This window comes from Oncorhynchus keta, chromosome 19 (genome assembly GCF_023373465.1).
Source record: "Oncorhynchus keta strain PuntledgeMale-10-30-2019 chromosome 19, Oket_V2, whole genome shotgun sequence".
Classification (NCBI taxonomy): domain Eukaryota; kingdom Metazoa; phylum Chordata; class Actinopteri; order Salmoniformes; family Salmonidae; genus Oncorhynchus; species Oncorhynchus keta.
This window is the reverse complement of record NC_068439.1, coordinates 38,255,218-38,277,496: the sequence shown is the minus strand read 5'-3', so window position 1 is coordinate 38,277,496 and position 22,279 is coordinate 38,255,218. Positions and strand designations below refer to the sequence as shown.

Sequence of the window (22,279 nt, the reverse complement as noted above, 5' to 3'; positions counted from 1 at the left end):
CCAGTGTCAGTGGTTAGGGACAGGAACCAAAACATGAAGGGGGTGAGGTGTTCTAAGAACTCATGTTTACCTTTCACCTTTCAAAGTTAACCAATCATAGTGCGACTTGTGCGGAAGTGGGAAACCTGTCCCTCCAGACTCCAGAGTGACAGGCAGTCTAGCCAGTGGAAGGCGTAGAATGAGGGTGAGGATCGAATAGCTTGCAAGGAAGGCGGGCCTCCAGGCCATCAGGGCAACAGTAGAGGAGGTGTTCCTGGTAGCCATCTTGGATGTGCGGAGTGATTGTTTGGCGAAAATAATTAATATAATTTAGAAAAATAGCGTGAGGACGTAGGCAAATACGATTTAAAAGAGTGGCGTCAACTAAGAACAGAAAAGATAAATCGGAAAATCCAGGTAAATAAATTGTACGCTAAAACAGATCTAGTTATATGTGCCATTATCTTCTCCCTTCCAATGTGTCTCACTAATATCTTAGCTGGTGGTTATCCACTAGCTGGTTATCAGCTGCAGAGCCAAATTGACATGGGTTCGCCTGATATTTTCCATGGAAATGCATACATTTTGCTATAATTCACGGCACATCTGTAGCCGACAAGTTCTTGTTACTCAGGTGTTGAAGTGGTATACTTGTTTGCTTGTCTCTGACAAATAGAAACAGCTTATAAAGTCATTAGCTATGTTGCTTGTAAACATTTAATGTTTATTTATTACTGCTCACTTTTTAAAAATCGATCGTTGCCCCCAAGCCAGATATGGAGACTAGTTTAGCTGGCTTACTGGATCTGTTGAGAAAGTCTAGCGTCGGTAAAAACATTTGGTAAATACATGGTCAAAACTCACTGGCTGAAGTGATGGTAAAATGACCTTATCAAACGGTGGTTGCGTGGACGTGAAAAATTGTCACAAAAAGTATCAAGTGATGCTCAACGCTACCATGCGCGTTACATTGTTGAATTCACGTGAACCGTCAATGTGAAATTATCCAGACCAGGCGTCACTCAGTGGCTACAATGTTTCAAGTTTTCATGTAGGCAGGCTAGCAAGCGATATCAGTTAGCTGCAATCTACTGCCGCTTGTGATATTTACTCTTGTATTATATAGTATTAATTGACATTAAAAAAACTTCAGCTAACATTTCAGTTAACATTTTCCAGTGGTGGAAAAAGTACCGAATTGTAATACTTGAGTAAAAATAAAGATACCTTAATAAAAAATGACTCAAAGGTGAGTCACCCAGTAAAATACTGCTTGAGTAAAAGTCTCAGAGTGTTTGGTTTTGAATATACTTAAGTATCAAAAGTAAATGTAGAAGTACAGATGAACACATTTTCGATTTTTGTATTTACAGATAGCCAGGGGCTCATCCTTTACAAATTAAGCATGTGTTTAGTGAGTCTGCCAGATCAGAGGCAGTAGGGTTGACCAGGGATGTTCTCTTGACAAGTGTGTGAATTAGACCATTTTCCTGTCTTGCTAAGCATTCAAAACGAGTACTTTTGGGTGTCAGGGATAATGTATGGAGTAAAAAGTAAATACTTTTCTTTAGGAATGTAGTGAAGTAAAAGTAAAAATTGTCAAAAATATAAATAGTGAAGTACAGATACCACAAAAAGACTTAAGTAGTACTTGAAAGTATGTTTACTGATGTACTTTACACCACTGACATTTCCTCAAGAAACAATGGTCAATGTTTATTTATGTTGAGACATTGAGTTTTTAAAAATGTCTAAATTCAAAACTACATGCTAGTTCTTTACAGTACTTTAAATATCAATGTTTCTGTGATGCCCCCCCTTAAAGTCATTCCCGGAATGGTCAGAAATGCCTTGTTGAATGAACCATGTCTAAAACCAATTACATGCACCATTCTACCAGAAATTGACTGTGTGTGAGAGGTCAACAAGTCAGACTGTCAACTATGGTCTACCCACTACTCCTTAATAACTACAAGACACTTTATGATACAATGTATTTTATATTTATTTAACCTACCTTTATTTAAGTATTTAACTAATGTAATGGTGATGCCTCCAGGGTAGTAAATTAGAGAGTTGAGTATGTTTCATTCAAAATGCTTTTTAATGTAATTAACTTGAGATGAAAGTGTAATATTGTACCATTTAGAAATTAATTCAAACTTTTTTTTTGCATGCTGGCACTTTTGAAGTGGTAGCTTAATGTGAAAACCATGTACCTGCACCGTGCATGCTCTCACGATACATCTTCATCACATCAAGCTGTGAGAAACAGGCAGCAAACTACCTGAACTTGTCCAATAACAAACTCTTGTTTTCATTTTCTGTTTGCTAAACGTTTCGCTATGATGTGCCTGTGCTGTATTGAATACAACCCAGGATTTCACACTGCTGACTTCACTGAACTTGGCTGCCAAGCTAAAATGCTATGAAAAAGTAATGTAGCGTAAAAAGGTTGCCGGAGATTACGGTTATCCCACCTGTTATTTTTCTCTACAGTGAAAGAAGGCATGAAGACAGCATCCTAGTCAACAGTCATGGCTGATAAAAGGAAACTTCAAGGTGAGGTTACCAAATGGTTGACCAGATGGTACCCCTGCCAATGATCTACCACCTAGTCCATCATTATATTCCCGCCCTTTTCTCTATGAAGCATGTCTATCCAACAGATGAAATGTCACTTCCATAATTTCTCTATCCATACATGATGTAGAGATTGTCAAATTGTCCTGCACGGATGTGATCTCAATAAGAGAAGTGCTGCACTCTTATTACTGAAAAGGGTTGTGACCTGTGATACCAAAAATAAGAAGCCAGAAGCAACATTTAGGAGCAAGGCTGCACAAGGCCAAAGTCAGACTTAGTCTGTAGAGACAACCTTCTTAAATTAAGACTGTATACCGAACCCAGTTGCCAGTGCCCGTGGTGTTTCATTTTTAAACAGGTTTGTGGTGACACATTTAGGTTTTACTGCATGTATCTTTGATAAGGCTTGACAGCCACAGTTGTAAAAGCAGTGCTGCTTATGGGGAAAGGGAGAGCAACCGCATTTTGACTTTACATTATTCATCCTGATGTGATGCGTGTTGAAGGATTATTTTTTTTTTTTTTAAACCACGGCTCTTTCCCAAACCTCCCTGTTATTCTATGCCCTTCCCCAGGTGAAATAGATCGATGTTTGAAAAAAGTAACGGAAGGCGTGGAACAGTTTGAAGACATTTGGCAAAAGGTAACATGCAGGGAGGGTGGTGGGTTCATCCAGCCTGAACTCAAAATGGATTAAATGTAGGTTTCTTTCTCACCCTGTCTACACACAATACCCCATAATGGCAAAGTGAAAACGTGTTTTATTTGCACATTTATTTCAAATGAAATGCAGAAATATACATTTACATAAGTATTCACACCCCTTAGTCAATACTTTGTAGAAGCACCTTTGGCAGTGATTACAGCTGTGAGTATTTCTGGGTAAGTCTCTCTAAGAGCTTTCCACACCTGGATTGTGCAACATTTGCCCATTTTATTATTTTAAAAATTCTTCAAGCTCTGTCAAATCGGTTGTTGATCATCGCTAGACAACCATTTTCGGGTCTTGCCATAGATTTAAGTAAATGCTGTAACTCGCCCACTCTGGAACATTCACTGTCTTCTTGGTAAACGACTCCAGTGTAAATTTGGCCCTGTGTTTTAGGTTATTGTCTTGCTGAAAGGTGAATTCATCTCACAGTGTCTGGTGGAAAGCAGACTGACCTACAGTTGAAGTCGGAAGTTTACATACACTTACGTTGGAGTCATTAAAACTTGTTTTTCAACCACTCTACAAATTTCTTGTTAACAAACTATAGTTTTGGCAAGTCGGTTATAGGACATTACTTTGTGCATGACACAAGTCATTTTCCAACAATTGTTTACAGACAGATTATTTCACTTATAATTCACTGTATCACAATTCCAGTGGGTCAGAAGTTTACATACACTAAATTGACTGAGCCTTTAAATGGCTTGGAAAATTCCAGAAAATTATGTCATGGCTTTAGAAGCTTCTTTCAAATTATGTCAAGGAGCCTGAGTCAATCAGAGGTGTACCTGTGGATGTATTTCAAGGCCTACCTTCAAACTTAGTGCAAAAGAAATCAGCCAATAAAGTTGTAGACCTCCACAAGTCTGGTTCATCCTTGGGAGAAATTTCTAAACGCCTGAAGGTACCACGTTAATCTGTAGAAACAATAGTATGCAAGTATAAACACCATGGGACCACGCAGCCGCCATATCGCTCAGGAAGGAGACGCATTCTGTCTCCTAGAGATGAATGTACTTTGGTGTGAAAAGTGCAAATCAATCCCAGGACAACAGCAAAGGACCTTGTGAAGATGCTGGAGGAAACAGACACAAAAGTATCTATATCCACAGTAAAAAGAGTCCGTTATCGACATAACCTGAAAGGCCTCTCAGCAAGGAAGAAGCCACTGCTCCAAAACCGCCATAAAAATGCCAGACTACGGTTTTCAACTGCACATGGAGACAAAGATTGTACTTTTTGAAGAAATGTCCTCTGGTCTGATGAAACAAAAATAGAACTGTTTGGCCACAATGCCCATCGTTATGTTTGGAGGAAAAAGGGGATGCTTGCCTACAAACCTGACTCTGTAACACCAGCTCTGTCAGGAGGAATGGGCTAAAATTCCCCCAACTTATTGTGGGATGCTTGTGGAAGGCTACCCGAAACGTTTGACAGTAAGTTAAACAATTTAAAGAAAATGCTACCAAATACTAATTGAGTGTATGTAAACTTCTGACTCACTGGGAATGTGATAAAAGAAATAAAAGCTGAAATAAATCACTCTACTATTATTCTGACATTTCACATTCTTAAAATAAAGTGGTGATCTTAACTGACCTAAGACAGGGAATTTTTACGAAGACTAAATGTCAGGAATTGTGAATAACTGAATTTAAATGTATTTGGCTAAGGTGTATGTAAACTTCTGACTTCAACTGTATGTTTTCCTCTAGAATTTTGCTTGCGCTTCTCGCCATTCCTTTTCTTTTTTTATCCTGAAAAACTCCCCTTAATGATTACAAGCATTAATGATTACAAGCATACCCATAATGTGATGCAGCCACCACTAGGCTTGAAAATATAGAGAGTGGTACTCGGTAATGTGTTGTATTTATCCCAAACATAACACTTTGTATTCAGGACCAAAAGTTCATTGCTTTACACATTTTTTGCAGTATTACTTTAGTGGCTTGTTGCAAACAAGATGCATGTTTTGGAGAATAAAATATTCTGTACAGGCTTCCTTTTCACTCTGTCTATTAGGTTAGTATTGTGGAGTAACTACAATGTTCTTGATCCATCCTCAGTTTTCTCCGATCACAGCCATTAAACTCCTGACTGTTTTAAAGTCACCATTGGCCACATGGTGAAGTCCCTGAGCGGCTTTCTTCCTCTACGGAAAACGAGTTAGGAAGGACGCCTGTATATTTTGCAGTGACTAGGTGTATTGATACACCATCTGAGGTGTATTACCTTCACCATGCTCAAAGGGATATTCAATATCTGCTTTTTCCCCCTTACCCATCTTCCAATAAGATGCCCTAATTTGCGAGGCATTGGAAAACCTCTGAGGTTTGTGCTTGAATCTGTGCTTGAAATTCAGTACTTGACTGAGGGACCTTACAATTATCTGTATGTGTGGGGTCCAGAGATGAGGTAGTCATTCAAAAAATCATGTTAAACACTATTATTGCACACAAAGTAAGTCCATGCAACTTATTGTGACTTGTTAAGCACATTTTTACTCCTGAACTTATTTAGGCTTGCCACAACAAAGGATACTTATTGACGCAAGACATTTCAGCTTTTCATTTTTAATTAATTTGTTTAAAAAATGATGGGGTATTGTGTGTGTGTGTGTAGGCCAATTTTAATCCTTTTTTAAATTCACGCTGTAGCACAACAAAATGTGGAAAAAGTCTAGGGGTGTGAATACTTTCTGAAGGCACTGTATGCATGTTAAGTGCTTTACCACCCTGACACGTTGGTTGTTGGAACGTTTTGTGCTGACCTTAGAAAGCTCCACCAAATGATTAACGTTTAACATCCGTTGTATATGCAGGGGTCTTCGATACCACATTTGTTTGGTGGGGTTGTAGCCGTTCCTATTCACGGCCGTGGGGATAGAGAGGAGACCTATTGTTAGTGTGTTCTGTATAGCCAAAGAAGAACAAGGTTTAAAGGCCCACTCCCGAGTTTGCGTTTCGGCCCAATTGCACTTGGTTTGGTGGAAAGTTGAGGGATGGGACTGGAGGGAATGAATGTCACTCAAATTTCTAGGCGGAGGCTGAGCTATGGTCGCTAGGACTGACAGTCCATGATACACTAGTTTTAGACACATTTTGAAGCTATAGGCTACATGGTTTACTTTGTTTACAAAGATTATATGAAACATGTTTGGGAAAAGATACTGATTGTCTGAGTGTACTCTATGACTGTACCCCTCCAAAACACAGCTTCACAATGCAGCCAACGCTAACCAGAAGGAGAAGTATGAAGCAGACCTCAAGAAAGAGATTAAAAAACTACAGGTGGGACACCGACAACCCTATGACTCTTAACTGTTATGTGGCTTGAGGGCACATGGTTTTGGGATGTTCCTCAAATGTTTGTTTACCAGTGTTATATGGTTACGCCTGACCACAGGTAGGGGTGTGTGTTCACGTGCGAGAGGGCGTCTATGTGCTGATGATTAAATAGGAGGGTCAGCTATCCTTAAAACCAAGTGAAAGTGTCTGTGTGTGCATTTTTGTTTGTTTTTTTAACTTGGCCATGTGTTACCATGTGGACATATCCTACCCCAAGCCAAGCTTGCTTACGTGTGTGCGTGTCAACCATACTTGACTTCAGGGCAAGCCACCGCATGCCTTCACTAAGAGAACTTATTTTTCTTTCTCCGTTTGTTCCTCTCCTTCACCTTCATCCCCCAGCGTCTCCGAGACCAGATCAAGACGTGGGTGGCCTCCAACGAGATTAAAGACAAAAGGCAGCTAGTGGAGAATCGCAAACTGATTGAGACGGTGAGTGTGTGGGACATGTTCATTAGCCACATAGTGAAGAAACAATTGGTATAAACACCTGTGGTTAGCAGGGCTTACCAAGCCACATAGTGCACTGAGGTTATTCAGACAACAGCACCTGCTTCAACAACAGCACCTGCTAACACAATGAGATGGATGTGTCATCTTAGCCTATGGGTCTTAATAGGTTTTTTTTATCGAGGGTCTCGTATCTAAGTGTGAGCATTTGTGTGGTTTTGGTTGACCTGAAATGTGGTGCTACCAAGCCAAAAATACATGGGATAATGGTGAAAAAGACACTTGGATATCAAGATGCAACTTTTTTTATTGTGGTGTTGGTCAATACAAATGCAGAAACAAACAGTGGTGACTTTTGCTAATATTATCTTTGTTATTATTCATGTCAAACCAATGTTCATTGTGAATACCATTATCTGTTAGCAGTAAGGTTTAAATCAGGTGTAGGCAACTAGATTCAGCCGGGGGATTTTTGTTGGAGCGGTTGGTCGGGGGGGCATAATTTGTACACTGAAAATTGACCACAACTATGCCCAAAAATATTTTTAAAATAACAATAATTTCATACCTTTGCGACATGATCACATATCTTTTTTTTGTGGGAATACAGATTTAGTTAATGTAACAACATTAACTACAGGCCAGATAAATATCATTCGCGGGCCATAATCATCTGCTTTTCACACCTGTGGCACTGTTCTTAGCTAAGGGCAATTCAACATAATGAAATTGCACTTTGACTCAGTTTTTTTTGCCACTTAAAATGTATGCCAAGCAAAACCCATTGATTTCCAAGTTTAACAAAGCATACACCTCTATGCACAAGGACTACTTTCAACATATTCCACAGAAAAATGTACATAAACTAATTTAGTGGAAGAAGAGTCAGCATGCAAACTTTGATTATAGATTCACGGTTAAAATCTCAGGTTTTTATGCGACCAATTCTTCTAAAAATTAATATCTGCTCCGAATTAAGATTAAAATATGTCTGCAGAAGGAATGGAGTGTCAGCTATGGCATAGTATCTTGAGTTTTGAAAAATCTAATTATGCATAATTAGGGATATTCTCGTGTTTCACAAGTTTGGACATTGCAGCAGAGCACAGTGCAGTAGAGCAGAGTTCAGTACAGTTCAGTACAATCTACTGTACACTACTTTTCTTTACTGTATTTATTGTACTGTACTCGCTGTACTATACTGTCCGAACTTGTAAAACATGCATCTTTGATATGTTCAGATTTGGCCCGGTCCGGTCCGTCTGTAGACGTCAAGGCCAGGGTGGACTGATCAAATTTCAACTACTTTTTAATTTTTTTTTTTTTTTTTTTAAAGTACCCCCCTTTCTCCCCAATTTTGTGGTATCCAATTGTTAGTAGTTACTATCTTGTCTCATCGCTACAACTCCCCTACGGGCTCGAGAGAGACGAAGGTCGAAAGCCATGCGTCCTCCGAAACACAACCCAACCAAGCCGCACTGCTTCTTAATACAGCGTGCATTCTACCCGGAAGCCAGCCACACCAATGTGTCGGAGGAAACACCGTGCACCTGGCGACCTGGTTAGCATGCACTGCGCCCGGCCCGCCACAGGAGTCGCTAGTGCGCGATGAGACAAGGATATCCCTACCGGCCAAACCCTCCCTAACCCGGGCGACGCTAGGCCAATTGTGTGTCGCCCCACGGACCTCCCGGTCGCGGCCGGCTGCGACAGAGCATGGGCGCGAACAAATTTCAACTACTTTTCAATGCCCATAGACACCCGGTGTTGGTAGGTGCTCAGTGGGTGAGGATTCTGGTTAAAGTAAATGGAAAGAGTGGGCTCGTGGGTAGGTGTCAATAAGAGCTGGGAGAGGTGACTTTAAGCTGTAGAGTGAGAGAGGGTGAGGAGTTGTCCAGAGACTGTTTTAAAACTCTTGGTTTGACCACCAAACAGAAAGACAAAGAAAACTGTTATGAGCTGAACATAAGAATTCCGTTACTGATTTTGGGGTAATTCCGTTACCAAGTTTTAACCACTTAATTCAGAAACAATTGATATCAGTAAAATCACTATAACTAATAATTGGTAGGTCTACCATTACTTGTTACTTCTGTGAACTTTCATTATCCTCCCTCATGGGAGGGAATATTAGAAAATATCTTAAAGAAATGTGAGTTTTTGGTAACTGAATTACAAGGCACCAGGCAATATATCTTAAACTTACACAAGGCTAACAAGTGTTGATATTAGTTGGCAAGGGTCTTTACTTCAACATTGTGTTATCATTTCTAATACCTTTTAAGACTTTCTGATAGATGTTTTCTAAGATCCCTTTTCAATCTGTTTATCCAGAAATCAAAGCCTTGTAAAATGGTTCAAATTTATCTATGCCTTCATTTGCCCCAAAATATAGACTCTTGGCTTTCATTTGACATGCTCTTATATAGGATTGGGGTCAATTTAATTTTAATTCCAGTCAATTCAGAAAGTTAACACAATTGCAATTTTAAATGTTCCTAATTGAAAAGTATTGAAGAGAATTGGAATTGGAATTTCAGTGTACTTCCTGAATTGACTCCAACCCTGCTATGAATTTCACGTTGGTGCTCATGGGTCCTTTGATGGAAATGCATCGAATCATAATGTGCTTCCTTTTTTTTGCTGCCCCGCCCCAGGCTGGCGCTCAACGTCTAGACTCAGACAATATCTGCGTTGCTTTAGGGGAGGAAAACGAAACTGATCACTGTTAGTGAAAACGGCGGCATCACCATAGCCCAATGTATGGTCCGCAGATATGATGAACAAAGGAAGTTGCTCCATAACACTTATTGAAGACTGACTGTCTTGTTCGTCCCTCAGTATTTGAGATAGGTATTGTAGTATTGAGGTAGGGTCCTAGGAACTTAGGATAATTTGGCGACACCTGGCAGCTTGCCACTTTGGCTATATCCCAAATGGCAATGGGGTATAATTTAGGACGCAGACTTTAGGTTTCAGGTCTGCAGAGCCCTACCCTGATCAAGGATTCAGCAGTCCACACCAGTGCGGAGGCGGAATAAAAACCCCAGCGGAGACTCCATCCATAACCAGGACCCCCTCAGGAGAACAATTAGCCACATCAGCAACGACAAGCATTTAGCATATACTCACCGCTCTGCTAAGCATTCACAGGCTTCATGCCGGGGCTTTAATTTAGCTTCTTTTTATGCCGTTAACAGATTAACACAGGGGGACCTACAATGTTATGTACAAAGGTGCTGCTGGGACGCTCGTGGGGACGACTCATATTACTACACTTACAGTGGCAGCTGACTTCTAGGGCAATGCATTGAAACAGTGTTGCGCGTTTTTTTTAAAAAAGGCGCTGCATAATCAATCCGACATCTGTATTGGCCGTGCAGCATTCGCAGGGATAAGGCCTCTGCAGAAGTCAGGGCATTCATACTTCTTGCGCTTCACGGAGCAGAGCTGTTGTCAAGGAAGTGTAAATGTAAATGTAAGGAAGTGAATTTGTGTTTATATAGGACCGACCGTCCCCCTCGTGCCGTCAACCAATCCTGTCAATGCGGAGCTATACGGAGCCCTCCGCATTGTTAAAAAATTCGGGAGGCGCACGGTGATGCGGTACAGAGCTCAATTTGGTCTCCGCATGCCTCTAGAGCACATATGTCAGAGTCAAGGCCCGCGGGCCACATCCGGCCCGCGAGAAGGTTTTTTACGGCCCCTGGGATGATCTTGATTTATTATTAGAACCGGCCCGCAGACCGCAGCAAGCCGGCAGCCCGCAGATCTTTTACACGCACCAATACTACATTTCCCACAATGCAACGGTGACGCACCGAGCAGTAGGCTGCTTCATTTCAATATTTATTGGCACAGCAGTTGTCAGCATCACAGTAAAATTAACTTTCAGATACCCATCAAAAATGGCAAAACGGAAGGTGGACACTGAGAACCGGGGTTTCAAACAAGGTGGGAGTCGGAGTATTTGTTCACGGAGGTAGCTGGAAAACCTGTGTGTCTTCTGTGTGGAGAAAGTGTGGCGGTACTGAAAGAGTATAATCTGAGACGACATTATGAAACGAAACACGCGGACAAAAACAAGAATATGGACATGGAACAAAGGCTACAAAAGGCAGAGGAATTAAAACGAGGCCTCAAATCTCGACAGGCTCTGTTCAAAAAAGCCAAATCACAAGGCCAGGCTGCTGTCAAGGCCAGTTTTATTTTGGCAGAAGAGATCGCTAAATCAGCCCGGCCATTTACGGAGGGGGATTTCATCAAAAACTGCATGATTAAAGTTTGTGACGAAGTTTGCCCAGAAAAAGGCAACTCTTTTTAAATGTGAGTCTGAGCAGAAACACCATTGCCGAGAGAGTAGACCAGTTGTCCATCAATCTAAAAGAGCAGCTTGTGAAAAAGGGAAAAGATTTCATTGCATATTCCTTGGCTGTGGATGAGAGCACCGACATTTCTGACATTGCCCAGTTGTCAATTTTCATCCGCGGAGTGGACTCCAGCCTAAGCGTGACAGAGGAGTTTTTGGCTTTACGTCCTATGCATGGCACAACTACGGGCATGATTTGTATGAAGAGGTGTCAAGATGTGTAAATGAGATGGAGCTGCCTTGGGAAAAACTCGTGGGTTTGACAACCGACGGAGCACCTGCGATGTGTGGACACAGGAGCGGACTGGTGGCGAAGATACGGGAAAAGATGCAAGAGGAAAACGCGACAGGTGAGCTGACAGCTTATCATTGTATCATACACCAGGAAGCGTTGTGCGGTAAAGCCTTGAAAATGGAGCATGTAATGAGCATCATCACGCGCACAGTTAACTTTATCAGAGCCAAAGGTTTGAATCACCGCCAGTTCAAGGCATTTCTGAGGAGTTAGAAACGGAGCATGGTGATTTGCCTTATCACACAGAGGTGCGATGGCTAAGCCAGGGAAAGGTGCTTCAAAGATGTTTCGAGCTTCGTGAGGAGATTTGTCTGTTCTTGGACAGCAAAGGGAAAGACACAACACAACTCCGAGACGAAATGTTTCTGTGTGAAATGGCTTTTCTGTGTGACATTACGAGTCATCTGAATGCAATGAACTTGCAGCTGCAGGGTCGGGATCGTGTCATCTCTGATATGTACAGTACAGTGAAGGCATTTAAAACCAAACTGACTCTGTGGGAGACGCAGATGCGGAAAGAAAATTTGAGCCACTTTCCCAGCTGCCAGACCATGAAAGAGAAGCTCTCTACCAGTGCGTTCCCGAGCGCACAGTTGGCTGATAAAATAGGTATGCTTGCCGCTGACTTTCGACGCCGATTTGCTGACTTTGAAGCACAAAAAGCAGGTTGGAACTGCTCGGTAACCCATTTGCTGTTGACGTGGAAAGCTCACCACCAAACCTCCAAATGGAGTTGATTGACCTCCAATGCAATGATGCACTGAGGGCAAAATATGCGGCAGTGGGTGCTGCGGAGTTCGCCCGTTTCCTCCCCGACACAATGCCCCAGCTGCGCATCCAGGCTGCTCAAACGTTGTCTATGTTTGGCAGCACATACCTGTGTGAACAACTGTTTTCTTTGATGAACTTGAACAAAACATCACACAGAAGTCGACTTACTGCTGAACACCTCCACTCAATTCTGAGGATTTCCTCAGCTCAGAGCCTTACCCCGAACATTGATGAACTTGTGGAAAAGATGGGACACCACCAAGTATCACCCTCAACCTCAAACAAGTGAACATTACTGTGCAATCACATATTTAGAGTTTTTACTCAGTTCAAGTTTAAAAGTTAAAGTTTAATATTTGTTTTCACTGCATGTTACTTCTCCTTAAACAAAGTGTTGTTTTTGATTAATAGATTTTTGCACTTTATTTTATTGTATTTCAATCCAATTATATTTTTAAAATATTTCAGTTGAGTGGATGATAGAAAATTGCTATTATTGTTTTTTTCTTTGAAGTAAATTTAGCCCACTTTTGCTAAAATAGAAAATATAGGCTACTGATGGTGCCTTGAATACCGGTTTCTTTCATTTAATGTTCATGTTATGGGGATTTTTATATAAAGGAAATTTGTCTTTTGTGTCTCTTGAAAATTAAAGATTACTGACAGAGCCATAAGAAAATATTGCTTTATTTATCTGATCATATTGGAATATATTTGTTAGGTTTTCAGTAGGTTCAATTAGGTTCACTAGACTATATGCGTCATTTAAAAAATTTTCAATGAACATTCGAACAGTCCGGCCCTCGGCTTGTAGCTAAATTTTTTATTTGGCCCTCCGTCCATTTGACTTTGACACCCCTGCTCTAGAGGCTCCGCGATTGCGTCACACCCTCCATGGGGAGCCACTGACCACATTTTTGGATCAAGCATCAATTGGCTTTTAGGCTGGGTTTACACGCCTCCAAGCATTCTCCTCTGGCATGCATCAAAATCTCAGTGAACTCTGTTGCGTGTGGAAGTCAGAGGTTGTGGAACCTCTACTGAGAACACCTAGGAGAGCGTAGACAGCGTTACTAGTCAAGGAAGCACACACAGGTGTCTCAACTTAGTAATGTTAAGGGGATTTTTTATCTATAATGACTAATTATGTATACATTTCAACCAGGATGTACTAATCAGAATACTATTATGTTACTGTATATGTATGAATTTTCTTTCTTAATGCTAGTACTGAATATAATGTGTGTAAATATAATCAAGGATTAGAAAAATGACGGTCTGTTCCTTGGTAGAAATGAATGAACTAAATCTTCAGACTGGCTAGAATGCTTATCTACACAAGAAGACCTTGGCTCATAAATTCTATTAAATTGGTAGGGAGACGATGTGGGAAGGCTTGAGATACTGCCTTTGTACCAGGGTGGGAGGAGAGACTGGTTGGTACTGGAACAAATGACGTCATTTTCACTTTATAACCTGTGGTAAACTGTATCGTGTTCAGTACTCTCGTGAATAAAGGCTGCTATTTGACTTTAAGACCGGGCTCTGTCCATTTCTATAAAATACAAATTCTAATGAATGGACAGAGTGTTTAATTTTAATTGGGAATTAAAACTGAGTAATTAAATTCCTGCAACAAATAATCACTGGCCTGATTGGGGGATGTGTACACCTGCCACAGTCATCCTGAACTGTTATATTGGATGGCTTTAATTGGTGAGGTCTCAATCTCCACCAACAGTGCCCAACAGGTACACGCTCAGTAGGTCTGAAACGGTGAGGTATTATCTGAACTTGACCAATTAAAAAAAAAAAAACACTCCCTTTCGTTTACCGTTGAAAAACATTTTTGAAATGTTTTGCTATGGCGCGTCCTAATGCCCTTATGACCCTTCATTGATTGGCAACTAGTCCAATGATTTGACATGAGCATTTCACAAGCCAAGCGTTTTTGGCTCTGGCATAGCTAGCATATGGTCAAAAGTAAACCTGTCACCTGTAGGGATTTCTAAACCAATTCCTGCTCTCTCCCCCTTTAGCAAATGGAGCGGTTCAAGATCGTGGAGCGAGAGACCAAGACAAAGGCGTACTCGAAGGAGGGGCTGGGCCTGGCACAGAAGGTGGACCCGGCCCAAAGGGAGAAAGAGGAGGTCGGCAATTGGCTAACGGTGAGCACTACTTTTGTTTGAAAACCTTTACCCCAAAGGGAATTTGTTTCACACATGAGCACATTTCAATAATGTGGTCTGATGACGTGACAATAATGACTTAGAGATTTCATCATGCATGCTAGGCCTTTCAAAGTAGATTGTTTTGTTTTACTGCATAGTTTCTAAGGCTGGGACGATACCAGTATCGCACATTTTTCTTCCATGGAAATCTGCTTCGCGTTAAATCTGCTTCGTGTTTTGTTTCCTTGCCACGGTACTAACGAGTATCACAATACTGGTATCGTCTAGTTTCCCCTATGAAATAGGTTATTATGAAGTGTGGTCCACACAGTTTGTGGTTGTGGTGTGATTATGGCTGTTGTGTTGGTGTAAATCATGAATGACCTCTGTGTCTCTCCCCTGTCGCCCATCAGAATACAATAGACACTCTGAACATGCAGGTGGACCAGTTTGAGAGCGAAGTGGAGTCCCTCTCAGTCCAGACTCGAAAGAAGAAGGGAGACAAAGAGGTCAATTGTCATTTTGCCACGCCATTTGGCTATCTTCTCCATATCTTCCTCCTTCTCTCCCTGTTTCCTTCCGTACTACTTGAATCTTTTCTCTTCAGATGCTGTCATTCTAACTCTTAAATTCATCTCTTATCCTGTATGTCTCTCTTTATTTTCTCGGCACGCTGCATTACCCAATGCACCAAAATGTAAAGTAGGTACCATCTACTTTACCATCTGTGTGTTCCACTTTCATGCCTCTACACATATAGCACATTTGAGATTGTTAGCCCGAACATACAGTGAGCTTTAAAGCATCAACTTACACGCGCATCTCTGCTATAGAAACAGGACCGCATCGAAGAGCTGAAGCGCTTCATCGAGAAGCACCGGTACCACATCCGGATGCTGGAGACCATCCTGCGCATGCTGGACAACGACACCTTGCCGGTGGACTCCATCCGCAAGATCAAGGACGACGTGGAGTACTACATGGACTCGTCGCAGGACCCCGACTTCGAGGAGAACGAGTTCCTCTACGACGACCTGGATCTGGAGGAGCTCCGTAAGTGCTGCTTCATCGTGGTGTTGTCGCGGTACGCAGTATCGATACGACATAGTATCACGGCAATGGAAACACAACATGAAGCAGGCTGAATTTCCTGAGGAAACAATCCTGTCGTTGGAAACGGTCACCCAAAGTTCCAACATTTGTTTATTTCCCACACTATGGCACACATTGTTTCCCCTTAAGCCGGTCCTTAAAGAACCATGGAGTATCGGAAGTATCGATACTGTGTCGAGACATCACTACTTGTGTGTTTATTCCTGAATATTGCATTTGTACTGCATATCTTAGACCACATGTGGAGTATATAATATAATAATAATAATAATATAATATATGCCATTTAGCAGACGCTTTTATCCAAAGCGACTTACAGTCATGTGTGCATACATAGCCTCAAATGGATGATAGCTTGGTTATAAAATAAAAAAAAACTGTGCATAGATCAGCTTTGATATTGGTGATTGTGGCTTGTATCAATGTAATTGTCTGCATAGCTTGCTTATTACAATGCTGTAAATTCTATCATTTCTGTTCCTGTTGTCTCTGTATAACTGCCACTTAACTTTTTCCATATGCAACTTTTTGTTTTTATGTAGCTACCTCTCCCTCTGTCTCCCCCCATCCATCTCTTGTCTCTCTAGCCGGGTCGCTGGTGGCCACGTCCCCGCCGGGCCAATCGCTCCTGGACGACGATCTCTTCCATCAGATCTCCAGCGGCACGCCTACCTCCACCACTTCCTCCTCGCCCATCCCTCCCTCGTCCGCAACTTACACTACGGTGAGGGAACGCCCCCCGCCCCGCTACTTCTCACTCTACAGCCTCCATTGTATCCCCTACTTGCTCTCCCATTCTTTAGAACCACCCACTCTCATTCTGTAATTAGGTCTGGTGAATGTTGAATGTTCCTGGGTTGGAGTGGGTGCTCAGTGGTCCCTCGCTCTCAGATCAGAGGGGGTTTGGAGCAACGAGGATGAAAGCGAGAGGATTATGATGTTGACGTTTGTGTTGAGCCTTAATATGAACAGCATTTGTATGGATTTTGGTACAAAACATAGGGTTTGCATGCAATACAACATGTGTTGCGTTGAATTAGAACAGATGGTCGTGACTGAGTGCTTATAGGAGGTATTTCTTTGTCCCCCCCAGGAGAACTCTGAAGATGACAAGAAAAGGGGACGTTCGACAGACAGTGAAGTCGGTCAGGTGTGATGAATTCCAATGTTAACAGTGCTGTGTATGAGTCACTTGCATTGATTTGGGTCTATGGTCTTAAAAATGTCACAACTTCCCATCTATATATTTTCAGCTGTGCTGCACCAGGAGTGGTTTTGAAGTAATGCCTTTTATACAATTTCAGTCGCCTATCAAGAACGGCAACCCTTCTTCGTCGTTGTCCTCCTCCTCCTCTTCATCCTCTTCCTCTTCATCCTCTGCCTCCTCGGGAGCCTCCTCATCCTCGCTGGCGACCATTGCCGGGGTTGGCCTGCCTGTCACTGGGGGCAACAGCCTCCTGGGCAACATGGGAGGTCTCCTCTCCAACTCTGGCAGCTACAGAGACGCTACCCAACTGCAGCAGCATTACCATACCCAGCAGGCCAGAAACTCAGTCATCTCCTCCAACGCCCCCTCCAACTCCAATCCTTCGAACAACCTCCTCCTCCCCAGCCCCTCCGCTTCCTCACCCGCCAACTCTAGCACAACCCTCCCCCCACTCACGCCCAACACCCATTTGCATGCTCCGTCAAGGCCATCACCGTCCTCCAGCTTGGGGCTTGGATTGGGCTTGGGCCTTGGTAAAGGCGGCATTACGGGGTCACCGGCCGTCAGCCAGATGTCGGGCCTTGGCTTGTCGGGGATGCCAGCATCCCTAAACACCATGGCCGGGCTCCTGGCGGGCTCAACTTCGGCCCCCTACGCCACGGCAGCAGCAGGCTCCGGAACCATCGGAAGCCCCCTAGCAGGGAAAAGCGTCAGCAGTAGCAGCCCTAACTCCGGCACAGTGGGACAGATGGGCGGGAACACTGTCAGCGATAGATCCACGGGCCTGTTGGGCTCTGCGCCCTGTGCAATTGGTGTCAGCGGTGGGATCCTCAGCCTAAGCGGCCTTGGCTCAGGGCAGTTGGGGGTCCAGGGCCCTCCCCTGGTGGCCTCCAGTCCCATAGGAGGCCTGTCCCCTGGAAGCAGCCTGGGAGCCATAGGAAGCATTGGAGGGAACTCTGGTTCAGGCGCGCCAAGCACGGCGATCACAAGGCCACCCAGTGGACAGAAGCAGAATGGTAGCACTAGTAAGCTTGAATTACTATCCACTTATATTGTGTTGTTGATTGGTTGTATCCATCCATGCCCTTATTTGGGTATTTTGTTTTGTTCCACAGTAGTTGTTCAACCCAGCGTTGGGTTGTACAGATAAGGTAGAGCAAACCAAATGTATATCATCTATCTATGTATTATCAGAGTTCTGATTCAGTTTGTAAGCCTCCCTCTCAATCTCCTCTGTCCCAGGTTACAGTGCTGTAGTAGCAGACAGCACACCCGATTCCGCCCTCAATAGTGCCAGCCAATTACAAAGCAGCCAACCCTCGTCTTTGACCTCCACCACCAATCAGCCGTGAGTCAAATATAATAAAGAAATGTCCTATAGTGTCTTGGATTGTGACTCTCACTGTACAATGTGTATGGTCAGAATTAGTCAAACGTAAAAGCACATCAACCAATGTCTCTCCTCTCTCCCACCCTCCCAGTAAAGACAGTGGCCCCAGCCTCTTAGGGCCCATGATTCTTCCCACCAGCTCTCCCTCGCCCTCCTACAGCGAGAGTAAACTTCCAGGCAGCGGTATGCTCAACGGGCCACTCTCCTACACACAGACCTCTGAAAGCAAGGTGAGGAAAAACACGGGTAGCTTCATGTAGTAATTGCCCTGCCCTGAGCCATTACAGGGAGATCTTCTTGGGACTCAACCTGAAGCCAGATTTCCTGATCTCTCACCCAGTCAGTTTAACCTCTTTCCTCTCTTTCAGCCCCAGGAGCCTCTGAGCACTCTAAAGTCTATGGCAGAACGAGCGGCACTGGGCTCAGGAATGGAGGGAGAGATGCTTCCTCTGCACCTCACCACAGGTAAGCAACCGACTGGATGTGAAAGCTCAAAATTGGGCCGTGGGGGATCAGTCTTGGAATGAGACCAGTTTGTATTTGGTATAGATCCCCATTAACTGCTGACTTTCTGGTGTCCAGCAAAATCAAGGCAGTGTTATATACAATTTTAAAAACACTACAATACATTTTACAACACATTGAGTGCCCTCAGGCCACTACTCTACTACCACATATCTTTAACAAAAAATCCTTTGTGTGTATGTTATCGTGTGTGTATGCGTGTGCCTGTGTCCCTCTTCGCAATCCCTGCGGTTCCATAAGATGTTTAAAAAAGAACATCTGATTCTACTGCTTGCATGTGTTACTTGTTGTGGAATAGAGTTCCATGTAGTACTGTGTGCCTCCCATAGTCTATTCTGGTGTATGTGACAATAAAGCTACTTTTGGGGGGGGGGCTTTCACACCAGACTCCTTTTTTATTACTATTTTTTTCTCTCTCTCTGTGGCTTCAGACATTTTCCCCAGCACTACATTGCCCCCGGGGCCTCCCTCGGCCCCCCAGCAGCCCTCGCTTTCAGAGGTCAGCATCCCCCCATCGCTGGGCGTGTGCCCACTCGGGCCTGTGCCCCTGTCCAAAGACCAGCTGTACCAGCAGGCCATGCAGGAATCGGCATGGACGCACATGCCCCACCCCTCCGACTCGGAGAGGATCAGGTACGAACCGAGCCGCAATCTGAAAAAGGTCTCCAGGGTTGAATCTCAAGTCTTCTTGCTTCCCTCTCACATTTTTGGAAAAGCGAGAGGACATGAGGTATCAAGGAAAATACTTTTGAGATTCACCCCAGGTCTACATTTGGGTAATTTCTTTATTGTTGCTTTTGAGACTAAAGGCGTGTAGATTTTTCCTCAGCATTACTCCATGTATTTATCCCTTATTGTGACTGTTTTGGTCTTCCAGGCAGTACCTGATGAGGAACCCATGTCCCACCCTGCCTTTCCACCACCAGGTGCCACCCCCACACTCCGACTCTGTAGAGTTCTACCAGAGACTGTCCACGGAGACACTGTTCTTCATCTTCTACTACCTAGAGGTGTGTGTGTGTGTGTGCGTTTGACAAAACAAGCTTGACTGAAGACGCTGATCATTTCTATGGTTTTACTTTTGAAGATGGCGGTCTGCGTCTTTTCAATCTTCAGGCTAAGCCATGTCATGTCATGGATATGATTGTTCACATAATAGTAACAGATTCCCTTCTGGGTTCTCTCCGCAGGGCACCAAGGCCCAGTATCTGGCAGCCAAGGCCTTGAAGAAGCAGTCGTGGCGGTTCCACACTAAGTACATGATGTGGTTCCAGAGGCACGAGGAGCCCAAGACCATCACAGATGAGTTTGAGCAGGTGAGTTCGGCACCCCTCCACACACTGCAGACTCCTTGGACCGCAACCTGGGGTCGTGTTCATTGGACACCAAATGGAAGAAAACGGATTGAAAATGGGAGCAATTACTTAGACTTGAGCAATAATAAATACTTATTTTCATTTTCCGTTGAAAAATGTTTAAATGTTATCCGTTGCATGCTCCGTTAAAATGTATTTTTCTTTGAAGATTGGTCAGAATTATTATTATTTTTGGGGGGGGTTTTGTCTGTGATTTGTTGTTTTACTTTTTGTGCGCTAACATTACTGTGCATCTTCCAATGTATTTTAAAGGGGACGTACATTTACTTTGACTACGAGAAGTGGGGACAACGGAAGAAGGAGGGATTCACGTTTGAGTACAGGTACCTTGAGGACCGAGACCTCCAGTGACATAAGGCAGAGGAGGAGAATAAAAGAAGGTTGGACTACCGTCGACATTCCTGGATTGAACTCAACACACTGGGAAGAGGGACGGATGCAGACGCCAGACTGAGCCAGTCTTAGTAGAGCATAATGCATTTGGAGCTTCTCCCTCTTTGCCCTGCGAAGCCACACCCCCTACAGTGATAAACCCCTCCCTCTTTTCCCATAAGGCAGTTTTGATTTAGATTGGAGCTTTTTATCTCTTACCTGAACTGGATCCCTTTTTATTTTTATATATATATATTTATATATATATATATAATGTTTGGTCGATAACACACTCCTTTATTATTTTTTTACTCACCTACCACTCATTTGAGAGAACCAAAGATGATTGGTCAAATCTGTTTTAATTCCCAGCAGTATGGCAGTCCAATTAAAAAAAAAAAAAAGTGACAAGATGAAGCGAGAGGCCAATCAAATGAGCCCTTGGGGGATGGTGGGTCAGAGGGGGGTGGGTCCAAAGCCTAAAGCATTTCACAGCAGTCCTAGGTCATTGCTGGGTTAGACACAAGCTAAAGACTAGAGGGGAAACGGTAGCATTTCCATGTTACAATAAGGGCTTTTGGGGTGACTCCATGTTTTAGCCCTAATGAATAGACTCTTCATGGTCACCAGCCCACCCTAATGTTAAACTAATAGCTTCCTCTTGGGTACACCCAGCATTGACCAGACTGCTATAATAAAATATGGTAACCCAGCCCTCCTCCATCCCTCCATTCATTCTTATCCCAAGTTACAGCATTACGTTTATATTGCTGTGGTCAACAGCAACAGAAACCACACCAGCACTTAAGCGTCTCGTCTGTAGAGTATGTTTACAAGTGTTTTAACCCGAGAGGTGGGCTTTTACAATAAACTCGACCGCCCTAGTAATAACTTCATTATTTTTGTTCCCGCCACTTTGATGATAATAATGTACAAATCAGTTGTGATTGCACTTCCAAAATTCACTTCAACCTCCAGGTAGATATTTCCTTTTCTCAGGAAGTGTTTGATGGATCATTATGTGAGGAAATATACCAGGTCAGGAGCTCCATTGCAGCACAAAAACCCCACAGAGATCAGACAGACACCGCAGGCAATTTTTTTTGTCCACCCCAATAGGGCTTTCTATCCCTTTTAAAGGCAATGTGTTTCATTTCAGGCTTTACATTTTTTAAATAATAATATCCTCCAATGTTTGGAGTGCAATCTTAAATTTGTCATTTTCGTTTGCCTGTGTATGTCATCTCAGAGATGGAAAGCATTTCAATCTGAAAGAGTGAGACCCATTTTTTTATTTTTTATTTTTATTTTTTAAGAAAATAACTTGTCAGGGCACCATTCACTGACGAGCCTGCTGTTTTTAATGTTACCTTTTACCTATTTGGCAAGCGGAAGGGAAGAGAAGTCCACCAGAGCTGAAATGTGAAACTCTCCCCCTCTGAAAGGGTGTTGTATAGACTGTCATTTTCATCCTTTACTTTTTGTTTGCCGTTGTCTTCTGGACAGCATGATCAATGACACTTGCAAAGTGGAGCTGATAAAATTAAGTAAATATGAAGCATAACCATGAATAAAGGATTGTAAAATATTAATAAAATAATTACTTTTCAGAA

General features: G+C 42.9%; 1 protein-coding gene across 3 annotated transcripts; it reads left to right on the top strand.

Moving 5' to 3' along the window:
* The first annotated feature begins 223 nt into the window (after nt 1-223).
* Nucleotides 224-22,279, top strand: LOC118398230 (CCR4-NOT transcription complex subunit 3-like). 3 transcript variants are annotated; one of them, XM_035793373.2, is made up of 18 exons: nt 224-396; nt 2,479-2,541; nt 3,141-3,208; nt 6,496-6,570; nt 6,970-7,059; nt 14,552-14,680; nt 15,097-15,192; nt 15,523-15,736; nt 16,339-16,520; nt 16,890-16,946; nt 17,101-18,028; nt 18,246-18,351; nt 18,485-18,623; nt 18,762-18,858; nt 19,350-19,551; nt 19,796-19,928; nt 20,109-20,234; nt 20,547-22,279. In XM_035793373.2, the coding sequence occupies exons 2-18, from the start codon at nt 2,517-2,519 to the stop codon at nt 20,643-20,645; spliced, it is 2,766 nt and encodes a 921-aa protein (XP_035649266.1). In that variant the 5' UTR covers nt 224-396; nt 2,479-2,516; the 3' UTR covers nt 20,646-22,279. The 3 variants fall into 3 exon arrangements, with proteins under 3 accessions (XP_035649266.1, XP_035649267.1, XP_035649264.1); XM_035793374.2 differs by having other exon boundaries at nt 15,517-15,736; nt 16,384-16,520; XM_035793371.2 differs by having other exon boundaries at nt 225-396; nt 15,517-15,736.